At 40.1% G+C, this 15791-nt stretch overlaps 1 protein-coding gene across 1 annotated transcript in view; it reads right to left on the bottom strand.

The window, feature by feature from the left end:
* LOC134226921 (neurogenic locus protein delta) overlaps positions 1 to 12210 on the bottom strand; it is a 67820-nt gene extending 55610 nt beyond the window's left edge. Inside the window, exons 1-2 of the mRNA XM_062708035.1 lie at positions 11878 to 12210; positions 11196 to 11755 (exon numbers count right to left, since the gene is read on the bottom strand). Of these exons, the coding sequence (XP_062564019.1) occupies positions 11196 to 11255 (60 nt within the window). The 5' untranslated portion in view covers positions 11256 to 11755; positions 11878 to 12210. The remainder of the gene's footprint in view (positions 1 to 11195; positions 11756 to 11877) is intronic.
* Positions 12211 to 15791: the final 3581 nt, after the last annotated feature.

Raw genomic sequence — 15791 nt, 5'->3', positions numbered from 1 at the left:
CTAATTTGATCTATTTTCAATGAGGTTCAACGAGTTCCCCATAATTCCCCGTCGAATGCAACTTGTTGCGAGTGAATTAGTTAAAGATAAGTGCTTGAAAAACAAACTAGACTGGTTTTAACACGGTTATGCCTGAAAAAAAATATTTTGGATTCTAGTCTTTGTCGAATGCAATCAGCAGCGTTTATTATAATGAAAGAAATTGTTGCATTGTGCTAAAATGAATATGAATTGATTAGTGATGAACTTAATTTTAAAATTAATAAATCACTTAAATAAAGAGAATGAAATCTATCTCCTTAAAGTGATATTTTGTTCTTTTTAATGTGTTTCTCTTATTACATTCAATAATACACAAGATAGGTATAATCACCGTTTGGTGGATAAATCTGGGGTTTCATAAGTCACAAGTTTGTCGTGCAGAACAAAATCCATTCAAATTATGGATTAAGGTTAAATTGAAAGAGTTTGAATGCATCAATATAATGCTTTTCATGCATTGGATTTAAAAAAACGAAGATGTAAATAAAATCGTCAACTGGCAAACGATAGATTTTTGGTGCCTTTTTTTTGACGTTTTCATATTTTGGTAGAATAAAATGGACCTTAACTGAACAGTCGTCGAAAAGTCGTATTCAAAAAATCCTTGGCCACTATAATAAACTAAGGAGGTAAGCCTTACATTTGAAAGGTATTTTCTACGAATATTATTCATACGGATTTTGTTACTCCACGGAAGACCCGAAGCATTTTTCAGAGTGCACACGACAACAATGCAATCGACGCGACGCGACTGAGAACAGGCGACGAAGTTATGTATACCTGCAAAAAGAAAGTGTCTCCGCAATGCCTGATGTCAGCGAGGAGCCATCTCAATGGCGACGGTCTCGTTGACGCTGATAACTGTGAAACATTGAAGAACATGATGATAGGCCCTACTCAGTAACGCATGTGCGCTGTGTGACATTTCTTCTACCTGGTCAAATGCCTTGGCACCGATCGATCGATGGAAGACGGACGGCAAGGGTCGATATCTTGTTGATAAAGATATGTGCCATTGATGCCGCCCGGCTCTTGGTCGTCGTCGACGCACCAAGAAAACCTGTTCCGTATATCGTTTGCGTTTTCTTGTCGTCGTACTTCAACGTTACCGCCACAACCAGCCGCTTTCAAATGCAAACGGCAAAAATGTATTCTGTGAGCGAAAAAAAAACTTGCGATTGCTTCCGATGATTTAATTTTTAAACAGTAATTAGGCTGGAGCATCAACATCTTCGGAACGGACGCAGTCTACCGTCGTGCTATGATCGTTTTCCACATCAAATAAGTTTCTCGGAAATTGAAATTGCATTCCAAACACAATGAGTGTCTTCTACAAATACTGCACACAATTCTTTGAAAAGGCCATCAGAATGAGAACCAGCGTATCTGTGTTAACATTTCAATCATTGAGTATAAGCGACTTCAATCCCGTAACTAATTGAATTTAACTGTCGAACAAAACATTCAAATTCAGCTTTTAAATGAATTATTGACAAACTACTAAATATTCGAGCCGAAATTAATAAATAAATAAAAGTACGTGGTAATGACAAACAAAACATCACGAACCGATTTGGTTTGTGTTACTATACTATCATTAAGCACAAGTTAAATTTTATATATGATTCGTGCAAAAATGTTTTATAGAAGTTATATAACGCATATGCACAGGTATCAGAAAGTTTTCGCCAATTCCAAAATGTGTATTTTAGCTAATTGTCTCAAACACTTTTCGAATATAATAAGGATGAAATTCACGAACTCAACTTAAATAGTGAAAAGAATGTGCATTTTTTCAGAAGTGATTGCACAAACTCGATATAATATCAATATAAGAGCATAAGATACTATTTATTATTCACTAGATCACAGAAAAAAACTGCCAAAACTGAGTAGACAACATCGTAAAAAAAACTGTTGTTGAAAAGTCGCAGTAAAACCAGCGTCTGTTACCCCTCCGGAAAAGACTGTTTTGACAAATGCATCGCAGCCAACTCAACACATCACCTGCCGGAGTTAATTTATGAATTTCGGACGTTCCATCCTTTTTTTGTTTTCGTCGTTGTGAGTAGTGACCACGACGACCATGGACGGCGTTTGGTGGCACAAACGTTGAACCACCCGTGCCATGCTACCCTGCTTCACGAAACTCTTCGATTTCACGGCGAGTGACGGTACGAATTCTGAATACACACGAAAGTCATCAGCAAGATTATAAATTGATGTTTCCGCTGCATTTGTCTTTTCCTTGATGGATATTTTTCAGCAGAAAAATGCTCATTTGCTGCCGAACATGAGGCGGCTACCACACCTTGCCTGACCGCTTACAGGGCGCGCTTTCCGTGGAACGTACTGTCGCCGGCGGTTGATCCACTTTGATATTGCGATTTCCGAGAATATTTCCATCATGCGGCAACAAATTTAACATAAGGCGGAAGGTGCGTCGCGAGATATGCAATCGGTTTTGTCGATGAAGCCGCAATAACCTAGCATGAGACAGTTGGCGACAGTAATACTATCTTACCGCATATATAAAAGCATCTAAAGTACCGTAGAATCTGCAAAATTCGATTTCGAGTAACTCGTACTTAAAAGACGAGATTCTAACATAATTATTTTCCCCATAACGCACAATAAAAAAATACGCGTGACTACGAATGATCTGTGTAACTAAAGCTAGATCGAGTCAGAAACAAAAAGGGAACGACAAACGGATACGGTATTTAATCAACAAATGAAACGATGGGTGATCATAACTGAATAAATATGACCGGCGGAACGATGTGCGACGATGATGAGCAAGAAACTGGTCCGGCGACAACATAAACGTGCGCGCGTTTTGAGCGATATTCTTTCGATGATTCGTAATTGAAAAACGAGCACCAGATGTTTTCGTTTTCAGCTGCCTGTCGAGGGTGGTATTCAGATTTCCATTTGAAATCGGTCGTCACATCTAGTCGAAGGCGATGGCGACGACAAAAAAACGTCTACAGCATTTGTGCAGCAAAGGTCATAAAAAGAGAAAAAATTCATTTTTTCTCACTTTGCGCGCAGATGGAGTCCTGTTCTGTAGAACTAGAAGTATCACAGCAGGCCAAATATTTCCAGTGTAATATCCATGACAACGGAACGCATGTTTTTTTGGGTTGCCTTTCTTCCAACTTCAATCGGAGAAAGGAAATTGAGGAACATGCAGAAATTCTTGGACCTAGACGAAAACGCTCAATACGAAGTAAATTCCACTTAGCCGACGATGATGCCGCTAAAGATCAGCCAAGAGATAATAAATAAAACATTCTTAGGTCGAACTTATTGGTTCATCGCAGCACGGCGTGATTATGAATAGACGGCACACGGCATGGAATAGTAGGAAGGGAAAACGGCAAATCTAGTCGCCGTGTTGACATACGGAAAACATATGGATTCGGTAGGTCTAAAAATAAAAATTTTGGAAATTTGAGAGGCCATTAAGCGCGAAACGAATCTAATTCTATATGTCACGGGCTTTCATGTGTAGATGGGTGTTTCGCGTTAGATTTGGGAAATAGGTTACTACAGTTAAAACGTTATCCGCTACTTCATCTGAAACTACACTTATTCAAAAATAGACATTATATGAAATTATTCATCCATCTTCTCTATATATATATAAATGAGTTTGCATTTCCTTTGAGGCAATATAACTCACGAACGCATGGACCGATTTGCAAGATTTCCTCGTTAATCGATTCGTCTTGAGGATTGACGAGGAAAGCTGATTTTAATTCGAAATAAAATACAATAATAGGGCGAGTTGAGAGAAAACCCAATGAATCTCACACAAAAATATCTAGTGTGGCGCAGCAAAGAACTCTACAATTGACAGTTAGGATGCAAATAATACAACATGAGCAAGGTCGGGTGCGTAAATACAACTAGTATCAAATAAAATAAAGCAATTACGAAGTAGTTGTTTTAAAAGTTATGCAACCTTATGACCATGTTTGTCAGCATTTCTACAGATTAGCCTCCAGTATCGGTTGCTTTTCTAAATTGTGGTTTATTAAAAGTCAAAGCCACAGCGCATATTTATCAAAAGCACTTACGTCCAGCTCACTTTCCAGCGTAAGAGACCCATCCCAAAGACTCGTAACAACTATTATTATTTGTACCACAGCAATGTAAACACAGAGGTTAGCAGCAACTCTCTTCTACGCAAGTAAGTGAAAGTAACAAAAATGATTTTACCGGCCGGCCGTAAACTCGGAAGCACTTCATATTATATACAAAACGCGTTGGCACTTTTCGGTTGAAAGCAACCCCGGACGCACGGTCAAATAACGACGATGATATTTCAGCTTCTTCAAGTAATTGGTTCGAGTTGAGTGAGTATTTTTTGGGCTCCTTCATCAGCCCCATTGCTCATCGATGCCATCCGATAGCGTTCGCTCGTAACAAGGCAAAAGTGTACAAAATTTCATCATGAAAATAAAGCAATTTATTAGGTCCATGACTAATTAATACAATTAATCACATCACCTGATGGTGATGAAGGGAGGTGCTACCCAGTCAGCCATGGGCGGCTTAGTCAGCGAACGTTAACGATTGGCAGAAGCATCGTTGCTTTAATTGGCTAAAATAAATTTAATTGGTTTCAACAATGTTGTGGTAACTTATTTAGCAGTGATAGTCACCAGTAGCTTACAAATAATAAATACTTATTGGAGTTTCATTTTTTTTTTCAAATCTCTGACAAGGTTGTAAAAGACAACTCGTGTTGATTAACCTTTACCAGCTCCGCTGAAATAGCTACATCGCACATTCGAGAAGAGAAGGAACATTCATGGCTGTAGAGAGGTTACTTATATTTTATTTATCTATTAAATATGTGAGCAAGCATCGGTTTCTTTCTACTTGAATCCAGTTTCAAGCTGCGGCAGACTCATCTCAAACGACCGATACTTGTTTTTAAGTGAATCAGTCTGCATACAGGTGTGCAATTCAGGTTGTCTATGTGTATGCATGCATAAAGCAGTCAGACATAAATTATAACCAAACGGTTAGATTTTACACATCCCTCGTCTTTCCCTGTTGTGCCCGACAACCACTGTAATACTTCAATGATGGAATGCTTTCAATAGACACCTCCGCACCCAATACAGTGAAACTGCCATAAGTCGGCAATGCATCCAGAACCATAAATTACATTTTTGACCTTGTAGATAATTTGCATTTAGTGTTGAATTTCAAAACTATTCTTGGCGGTAGAACTACATTCTACAGAGATGAGAGAATTCTGTTTGCTCGATACATCTGTCCATGCATGAGTGATAGGGTATGCGTCATGTGAAATAACTGTCAAATTAATTCGTAGAAAAGCACGAAGAGACTAAATATTTACGGATAGTCCCATTTCGCTGACAAAATATCAAAGCAGCTCATTACATTGACTAGTAAATAAAACGACATGCACACTCTCCAATTGCGGTAATAAGGAGGAGCCGGAGAATATGCAAAATTCATTTAATTAAATTAATTCGTGCGTTTAATACAAATTTATACCTTGCAGCACCAGTGTGTACTGCTGAAGTCACCGTTTTTTACTGAACCTGGACGCTATTGCCGCGATACTCTTCTTTCTCTTCTACTCACCTCGCGAAGCCCGCTGCACAACTCCGCGCTGACCGGCGAATCGTGTGCCGTGGGAAAACAATTCGTTCCTTCTATTCTTTTTTCTTCATTTAAGCCTCTTCTATACATACTCTTCTTTCGCCCTCCCTTACCGCAGCAATCGTTCATACGCTTCGCACAGCACTACTCGCTTTATGTATGCGAAGGAACGGGCTGTTGGCGTGGTTGAGGTACACCGGAGCAGTAAGCTGCGCTCTACTCCAAAAGCAATAACAACAACGCCACACCACCACCAACGCCAGAAACAACAACACAGCGCACCATCAGTAATGATCGAAATTGATGGCCACGGCACTGTTGCTCCGTCCGTTCGGTCGTCCATGTGTCAGCCTCAACAAGCGGTGAATCTACCGCGCCGTACCTTACGTATAGACGTCGAGAGGAAACGTAGAAGTAGGAGTACAGCGTTTGTATATGGCGGAGATGTCAAGTGGTGAGAGAGATAATGGGAGAGGACGCGAAAAGAGATATTCATCATCAAAGTGCATTTTGATAATCTTTTTTGCATTGTGACAGAGGGGTCCATCGTGGATTGGTTTACCAATATTCCGTGTTTATTAAATTTTAGCTCAATTTTAGCTTCCTCGATCTTTAAATTCCAATAATGTTTGAAAACTTGTTGTGCATATGCAGTATGCACAGTAGGGTGGCTCAAATTAGTATGGGAAAAACTTTTTTAAATTTTTTTGATGGGCCGCCCTCTTATTCGGTTCTATTTGATGCCCTGATGCTCTGGACAAAATTTCAACCAAATCGGTCAACGTTTGGGCAGTGCTAAACTCGTTGGAAGTTTATATGCCAAAATGTATGCAGAAACATCCCAAAACAGTGAATTGCAGTTGGACGGCACAACTTACGATGAAGAACTATGATACTCACTCAGATCTTGATGAATTTAATACAGAATGCTATGCAGAAAACCGCGAGAAGATTAGAGTTTGCCCGGCTAAGTTATTAGCATTTCTCTGAAGTGGGATTTGAGCAAATTTCGTTTCTTTTACCTTTGAAAAGAAATAAATTCACCCCTACAACACTCCAGTTAAATGCTAATATCTTTGCCTAAAAAACTCTAATCTTCTTGCGGTTTTCAGCATAACATTCTGTATTTAATTCTACAAGAACTGAATAAGTATCATGGTTCTTGATCGTAAATTGTACCGTCCAACTGCAAATCACTGTTTTTGGATATTTCTGCATACATTTTTCCATATAAACTTCCAACGAGTTTAGCACCGCCCAAACGTTGACCGATTTGGCTGAAATTTTGTCCAGAGCATCAGGGCATCAAATGGAACCGAATAAGAGGGCGGCCCATCAAAAAATTTGAAAAAGTGTTTTTTGAGCCACTCTAATGCACAGTATGTGAATGATTTGATTCGACACATGCATTAAAGGATGCTACTTTACTTAGATGGGATTCGAACCCACGAACCCATCTTTTACATACTGTGCATATGCATAACGATTTTTCAAATATTGTGAATCAATGTCCATGTCGAGTGGTTAATAAACGGCAAATAGGAAATTAACTTTAATTTGCCTTGCATGCTATCGATCATTGCTTCTAGAAATGATTCCGATTTCTTCAATTTAAATAATCATTTTCGCTTTATTTCAATTTATACTAAGTACACTATGTACATAAAAGCTATAACAACTTTTACTAAGAAGATTTACTAAAACACTAGAACCAAGAAAAAATGGAAAAGGTGGATTATTGTTGGATCGTAGCCGTTTTTGACAGATATATTTCGCTTTTGGCGGTTGCCGTTATACGACGTTAAAAATGACGTCTACGCCAATCTATTTGATTTTTGTATTTCTACAAAGACTGTTTTCTCTTTGATTTGATAAAGCAACGACAGAACCACAACCATCCTCTCATCCCTCGTGTTGGATCCATGCGATCACGCTGTTGTGGCCAGCCAAGTCATCTCGCTCATGTAGTATTTGTAGCTAAAGTCCTCGTCTCCATCATCGTTATGCTGCTGGTGCTGCAATTGCCGCTCCCGGTTGGGACTTGAACGCCTTTCTCGCTGCTATAGCACTGGTCGTTGGTTCAGTATTCAGTGATCTCTGCAGGTATAGGTGAGGCCGATGTTTTTATGCGAGGTACTGCATTTTACGGAGGATTTGAATCGAAAAGCTAGGATCAATTTACCTAGTGGTATGCTTTACCTTTGATATTGAATGTCCCACAAAAAATCTGACCTATTTTCAAAGGCAAAATATCCTTACATATGGAGAAGATCTAAGATCTAACCATCATTATTTCCCACTTTTAATGCTAAGTGCCTACTTTCCGAGTACTAGCTATCAGGCAGTAGATGCATAAGTATTAGATTGCTAATGGCGCTTCAAATGTTGTGATCAACATGTTTTGTTCAAGATGGTACTTAATGTGTCAGATGCTCATGTTTTTTATCACATTAGCCCAATTTTCATACTTGAGAAGCAGCAAACCAAAACAACAAATTTGATATTCATCGAACCCTTTAAGCAAAATCTGGGCTACTATGATTGAATCATATTAATCACAAATGCTGTATGGAATAACAGCGCCTCTCATATTTATGCTTCTACTCATCAGGCATTGCCATTTTTATAAGGGTTGAAAACTCGTTGTATGTCCATATTTAAGTATGCATACATTCTTACAAAATTTAATTTTCATTTTTTAAGAATAATTATTGTACCCATAGCTTTACTCTCTAAGAGTTCTATCAAAAATGTAACCATAATCGAATGAATGTACGACCTTTCAGTTTATTCAGCGACACAAGAAAGGCCCAAAATCGCGAAGAGAGAGAGAGAGAGAGAGAGAGATCAACTCAGAAGTGCAGGTAAAAAACAGGCAGACACCTAAAAACGCGAGAGTGGAAGGTGTGCAGCAGTCAGGTAGGGCAAAAAATAAAAAGGTATGCAAGGTGGGTGAAGCTCTTTCTCCTCTCGTATGAATATATGCAAAAAAAAGAAAACGAAAAATGATAACTGGAATGAAGAAGCACCCTAATTCCCAGCTTGCCTTTCTCCACTGTCTGTGGTACAGCTGCTTCTGCTGATGTGGCCTCCACCGCCACCATTGCCGGTTTGTTACTGTGATGCATACCCGGTTCGCAAGCCACCGTGAGATTTCCTCCCTGACCTGTTATGAAAAATGGCTCTCCGCAGATTCGTCCGCCGGATTCAGCGGCCGTTGTGTGGAGGCAGTTCGCGTCTCCAGCGAACGAAGGAGCTACGACAGCGGTAGAAAGGAGGATAAAAACTTTTCGAGCTTTTCGAGACGACAACGAACGATGGTCATCGTCGTGTCGGGTTTGTCCTATGGGTCTTTCTCAAACTTTATGGAAAGGAATTCACTTTCCGGACCCCATTTCATGGATTGCCTGATTATGAGAAATGTCAACGAGGAAAGCTTGTTACAAGTATTTATTCATCCTTAATATTCAATGAAACCAAACATTTTAAGCTTCTGAATACTACTGATGATAGGAAAACAGGTTTTATCCCGTCGAATGAAAGGGAATTACAAATCTATGTAAGATAGCAACTAGGGACGCGGCAGATATTTCTGCCTAAAGCAACGTCCATTTGCTAGAACTTTACTGTAGCAGAACGTTTCTCCCGATCTTACGATTTTATACGGATGAGTTTGGCAAAAAAAGGGTCTCTTTTATTGGTTTTCGACACTATGACGACAATCAAAACGCAGACGAAAATACATGTCTTAACCTTACTTACCGTCATTTTATACGAAAGTTGTTGCTTTTGTGTTATAAAAAAATAAAATTATATTCTATTTGTAATTATCACGCTTCATTCCTGTTCTTAACTTTTAGTTTAAAAAGTAAATCTGAAAGCAGGGGTTTATCTTTTTATTGCATATAATATTGGATATTTTCGTGGATATTCGATATGGAACTTTTCTATATTAAATAATTTTTCCGGAAAAATAAAATCTTAGTTGAAACCATCTATTTTAAAACTAATGCGTGCAAAATAATATATCATAAAATTGCCAAACCAGACTACACGCTATATCAATCTCTATAAATAGAAAATATTCGAGGTTTCATTTGAAGCAATTTAACACACAAACGGGTTAGGAAAGATCCATAAAGTATGTCACGCAAAAATTGACGATTTTCAACCCCCCCTCTCATCCCTTCGTCACACTTTTTGTATTAAACCTCTAACATTTTTGTATGACTCGTCACGCTACTTGGAACCCCCCTCCCCCTAGAAGCGTGATGTACTTTGTGGATGGCCCCTTGCAAAATTTTCACAGTAATAAATTTGTCTTGTGATTTGCAGTGTTATAGCTACATATATACACTGGGCTCTTTTTATACGCGTTTTTACGCGGATTTCTGTTTTTACGTGGTTTTATGTATCCTCCGCGTGAAAACCGACTTTCTTGTCGAAAATGCTCAAAGAATCCTTCACAGGTACTCAGAAGTTATTCATAACAAACCACAGTTGGTGAAAGATATTTTTTAATGAAAATCATTGTTGTTTGCGGTATTAATTAGAAAATAAAAAGAACGACTAACATTTTCATTTTTTAGGTGACAAAATCGGGTCGACAACGTGATAAAATCGGAGAATGACAAATTCGGGTCAAACCCTATACTGCCGTTATACGCATACCTGTCCCATGTATATATGCAATCGCAGCAAACATGGGACAACTATGCGTATGACGGCAGTATACTGAATGCAGGCTGTTTTTGTATAAAATGACAAATTACATATTTTTCTATAAAATATAAAACAATTACCGTTTAGTAAAGTTAAAACAGTAAACTTCTTCTTCTATGGCTCTACGTTCCAACTGGAACTTGGCCTGCTTTTCAACTTACTAGTATTCTGTTAGAATTTCCTCAGTTATTAATTGAAAGCTTTATATGCCCGCCATTGCCTGAGTATGTATCTTGTGTGGCAAGTACAATGGATGCACTATGCCCAGGGAATCGATAATGTTTCCTACCCGAAAACATCCTAGACCGGACCGAGAATCGAACTCGCTATCTCCGGATTGGCAATCCTACGCCTTTGCTCGCAAGACTCCTGGAGACCCCTAAACATATACAAAAATGTAAAAATATTATAAAACTTTTCGAATCTATTTGATTCGAAAATTAGTATGGGATCAATTGACTCGAGTTTGCAATTTTTGATGGGACAATTATGCGTAGAACGGCAGTAAATAACCCATAAATAAATATTACACCTGGGAATATCGTTGTTTGAATATAAAGGCTTGACAACTTGATTATCATATGGAAACCGATTCTCTTGAGTTTGGATTTTAAACTAAATCATTTGTTATAAAATTATTCTTCCTTGACCTTGATGTATAGTTAATAATATAATATTATATTACAATTACAATTTAAGATTTTTTGATCATATTGGAATCCTGCAGGACCATGGTTAGAGTTGACAATAAACTCGAATATACATATTGTTTTCCAACTTACCTGGGTGATTAAAAACGATGATAGTAGCCATAGGAAAGGTAAAGCATAAATCCTATTCATTGTGCTTGGCACGTCGCTTGTCCCTCTTGGATGAGATGATGACGACGTAGTAGGCGTTTGAACACCGTTTCGTTCGTCGTTGATAATGTGGCTGAGTCCTATTAGCTAGTTAGCTGAACAGGACAACCGTGAAGTTAGTGGTAGATTGTAAAATTCGGCGGCAAGATGGCAGCCTGAGTAGTAGGTACAGATGGTTTCACCGATCAGCTAAACCGCTCATCAACGCACTGTCGTATCACCAGAATGACACTTGAGCTGGCTAAAATTTATTCTCGATTCGCGGCAACATTGCATTTGTTTCATGCAGCGATTATCACTAAATCACTATCACACTCTACAAAGAGCTCTTTATTTCGATGGTTTATCGGATCATGATAGAGAGTTGTAGGTTTCTTCTGACACTTTTATTTTCTTCTTATCCTTTTGCCACAATCTCTTCAAACAATTTTTATTCTTGCACAGGAAATTCCAGTTCGCTAAAATTCCTTTGTATTCGAGCACTTTTGTGGACCGAGTCGTAAACACCCAGTAAACGAAGCGAATTAATTTTCACTGTATTAGATATTCCCACAGCTTGTTGCTTCCTTTCGCCGGTTACTCTGTTTGCTTGTTCCCAGCCTACCGCAATTTATGCACGAGCACGTTGTTTGAACACTGCAGCAGCGATGATGCCAATCAAACCGGTCAAAGGAACCCACTCGATAAATACAACACCTATGTTAAAACACTGTTCATGTGATGATTTTTTATCGCCTACTATTGATGGCTGGATTTATTTTGATTTGTGTTCCAGAGTAGTGCGCGATGAGATGCTTTTCACTTCAAAAGGAATAAAAACTGTGCTTCCCACTCTGTGGAACGATGCCGCACACGCGAGCCGAGCCGATATAATAATTATTTCCGAACCGCGCAACGTTCTCCTACAAACTAACACGAGGAACACACTGGAAGCAATCCTGAGCCCCGAACGAACAGCTCCGGTCGCCCATTGCCATCTCCTTCGCACTCCGGCTGTTCTCTCATTTTACCACACTGACGCCAAGCGCCTCAATTTTACGACAGCTGCTGCTGCCGTCCTCGTATACGCACGAGTTCGACCGAAGCATGCTTCTATGTAGCGAAACATGAAACACAACATTAGCCGAAGGGCGATGGCAACGCTGTTAGCGGAGATTACGAAAACTAAATTTACAGTGACATAGTCTGGGGTGAGTAGAGCGATCTGCAATAGGGGGTCGCGGATTATTTTAAAACAAATTATTGTTATTCATATAATTGTTGTTGATGCTTTACTGTTACTCAATCCTTTGTAGGGGTATGTGGTGGGACCATCATCATCATTGTAGGAAATAATAGAATAATATTACAATTTGAATATTATTCTATAGATTATTATACTATATATATTATATATTATTTTTATAATCATCATCATCAACTTTTTCGAAGATCACCTCAACTCCCTATCGTCGTATCCTTAAGATAAAGAATGTATGGTCCAAATTCGGTTGGAATCAGTTATTGCATTTAGAAATTACGCTGGAACATATATTCAAACTTACAATCATAAGGGTGGCTCAAATTAGTGTGGAAAAAACTTTTTTCAATTTTTTTGATGGGCCGCCCTCTTATACGGTTCTATTTGATGCCCTGATGCTCTGCACAAAATTTTAGCCTAATCGGTCAACGTTTGAGCGGTGCTAAACTCATTGGAGTTTTATATGCAAATACGTATGCAGAAACATCCAAAAACAGTGATTTGCAGTTAGACGGCAGAATTTACAATAAAGAGCTATGATACTCATTCAGATCTTGGAGAATTTAATACAGAATGTTATGCTGAAAACCGCGAAAAGATTAGTGTTTGCCCGGCGAAGTTATATGCATTTCTGTGAAGTGTGGGTTGGGCAATTTTCGTTTCCTTTACCTTTGAAAAGAAATATTATAAATTCAGTAGAAAATCGAATTATAGCCGCTATTGAAAATGGATTTTTCTCACAATCCATACGTTAAACCTAATTTCGGAAGTAGTGCGCTGTATAGCACATCACCAAATGAAAACAGCGCACCACTTCCGAAGTTAGGTTTAACGTACGAATTGTGAGAAAAATCCAACTTTGTTAGCGGCTATAATTCGGATTTGCACTGAATTGATAATAAATTCACCCATACAACACTCCAGTAAAATGCTAATATCTTTTCCTAATAAACTCTAATCTTCTCGCGGTTGAAAAAAGTTTTCTCCACACTAATTTGAGCTGAATTTGGACCACACATTCTTTATCTAAAGGATATGACGAAAGGGGGTTGAGGTTTGAGCTAGAGTAGAGAGGGTGGTCAATTCAGTTTAACTTCTGAACTCTAACGGCAGCAGCGACTATGTCCAAATGTTTGACGATCCCTCCCCAGGCCATCTGCGAGTTGTGGAGCTTGCCTGATGTGGTGGTGTTTGACAGTGGGCCCTGTTAAACTCCTATAAAAAACTGCATGTATCCGCAAGTAGGCCCCACCAAAGCGACCGTGTGCCGCCTAAAGCACACAAGCCCAAGTCCTGGTGTCAGGTGGGACACAAAATAGACCCGACGCGACGACTCTCCGACGAGACAGGAGGTTTGCGTAGGCCCAATAAGCCGCATGGAAAACCAATAATTACGAGCAAATATAAAAGATAATACGATAATAGTTAATAAAAGATCACGATTGGAAGCTTGTAACATGGAACTGCAAGTCGTTAGGTTTCGCAGGCTGCGACAGGATGATTCACGATGAATTACATCCCCGCAACTTCGACATCGTGGCGCTGCAAGGGATTTGCTGGACAAGACAGAAAGTGTGGAAAATCAGGCATCGAGCGGCTACCTTCTACCAAAGCTGTGTCACCACCAATGAGCTGGGAACCAGCTTCATAGTGCTGGGTAAGATGCGCCAACGTGTGATTAGCTGGCAGCCAATCAATGCAAGGATGTGCAAGATGATAAAAGACCATTTCTTCAACTATAGCATCATCAACGTGCACTGCCCACACGAAGCGAGACCCAACGACGAGAAAGAAGCGTTCTACGCACAGCTGCAGCAGACATACGATGGATGCCCTCTGCGGGACGTCAAAATCGTCATCGACGACATGAATGCACAGGTAGGAAGGGAGGAAATGTATAGAACAGTCATCGGACCGGATAGTCTGCACACCGTATTGAATGGTAACGGCCAATAATGCATAAACTTCGCAGCCTCCCGCGGAATGGTAGTCCGAAGTACCTTCTTTACCCGCAAAAATATCCACAAGGCCACATGGAGATCACCTAACCAAGAAACGGAAAACCTAATCGACCACGTTCTAATCGATGGTAAATTCTTCCCCGACATCACGAACGTCCGCACTTACCACAGTGCGAATCAAGATGAATACACCACTAGGTGTTCCAATCTGCCAAATTCACGATTCAGCCATCTTGGATTTTAGTATGGGAGAGCCAGCCGGTTTGTTTATGTTTTGCACCGAAAATGAATTTTTCACCCCCGCCTTCTTCTCGTCCATAAATTGGGCAGGTTGAAACACCTAGCTGTGTATTCATCTTTGTGCGAATATTGATATTCTCAACGGAAGAGCAGCTAGGCGCATTGTCTCTGGAAGATGTCTGGAGAGATATTCGATCCGCCATTGGCAGCACCGCAACCGCTGCACTTGGTACGGTGCCCCAGGATTAGAGAAACGACTGGTATGACGGCGAATGTGAGCGGTTAGTGGAAGATAAGAATGCAGCATGGGCGAGATTGCTGCAACACCGCACGAGGGCGAACGCGGCACGATATAAACGGACGCGGAACAGACAAAACTCGATTTTCCAGAGAAAAAAGCGCCAGCAGGAAGATCGATACCGTGAAGAGACGGAGCAACTGTACCGCGCTAATAACACAAGAAAGCTCTACGAAAAGTAGAACCGTTCACGTAAGGGTCACATGCCACAGCCTGATATGTGTAAGGACATAAACGGAAACCTTCTTATGAACGAGCGTGGGGTGATCCAAAGATGGCGGCAACACTACGAAGAACACCTCAATGGCGATGTGGCAGACGAAGATGGCGGTATGATGATGAACCTGGGACAACACGCGCAGGACATAATTTTACCGGCTCCGGATCTCCAGGAAATCCAGGAGGAGATTGGACGGCAGAAGAACAACAAAGCCCCTGGGGTTGACCAGGAGAGCTTTTTAAACACGGTGGTGAGGCACTGGCTAGAGCGTTGCACTGGGTCATTACCAAGATTTGGGAGGAGGAAGCTCTGCCGCAGGGACCAGCTATGGCAGCTAATGCACAAACACGGATTTCCGGATAAACTGACACGGTTGGTCAAAGCGACGATGAATCGGGTGATGTGCGTAGTTCGGGTACGTAATCGTACGTACGTATACGAAATCGTACGTATATTAGACTCCGCAAGACGCTCCGATCGAATAGAGTTCGTCGCTGACAATCTACAAAACGACCATTAGACAAAACGCTCACGGACACGAGACCTGGACGATGCTCGT

The sequence above is a fragment of the Armigeres subalbatus genome, chromosome 3, assembly GCF_024139115.2.
Source record: "Armigeres subalbatus isolate Guangzhou_Male chromosome 3, GZ_Asu_2, whole genome shotgun sequence".
NCBI lineage: Eukaryota > Metazoa > Arthropoda > Insecta > Diptera > Culicidae > Armigeres > Armigeres subalbatus.
The sequence above is the reverse complement of the archived record's forward strand: the minus strand, read 5'-3'. Positions and strand labels throughout refer to the sequence as shown.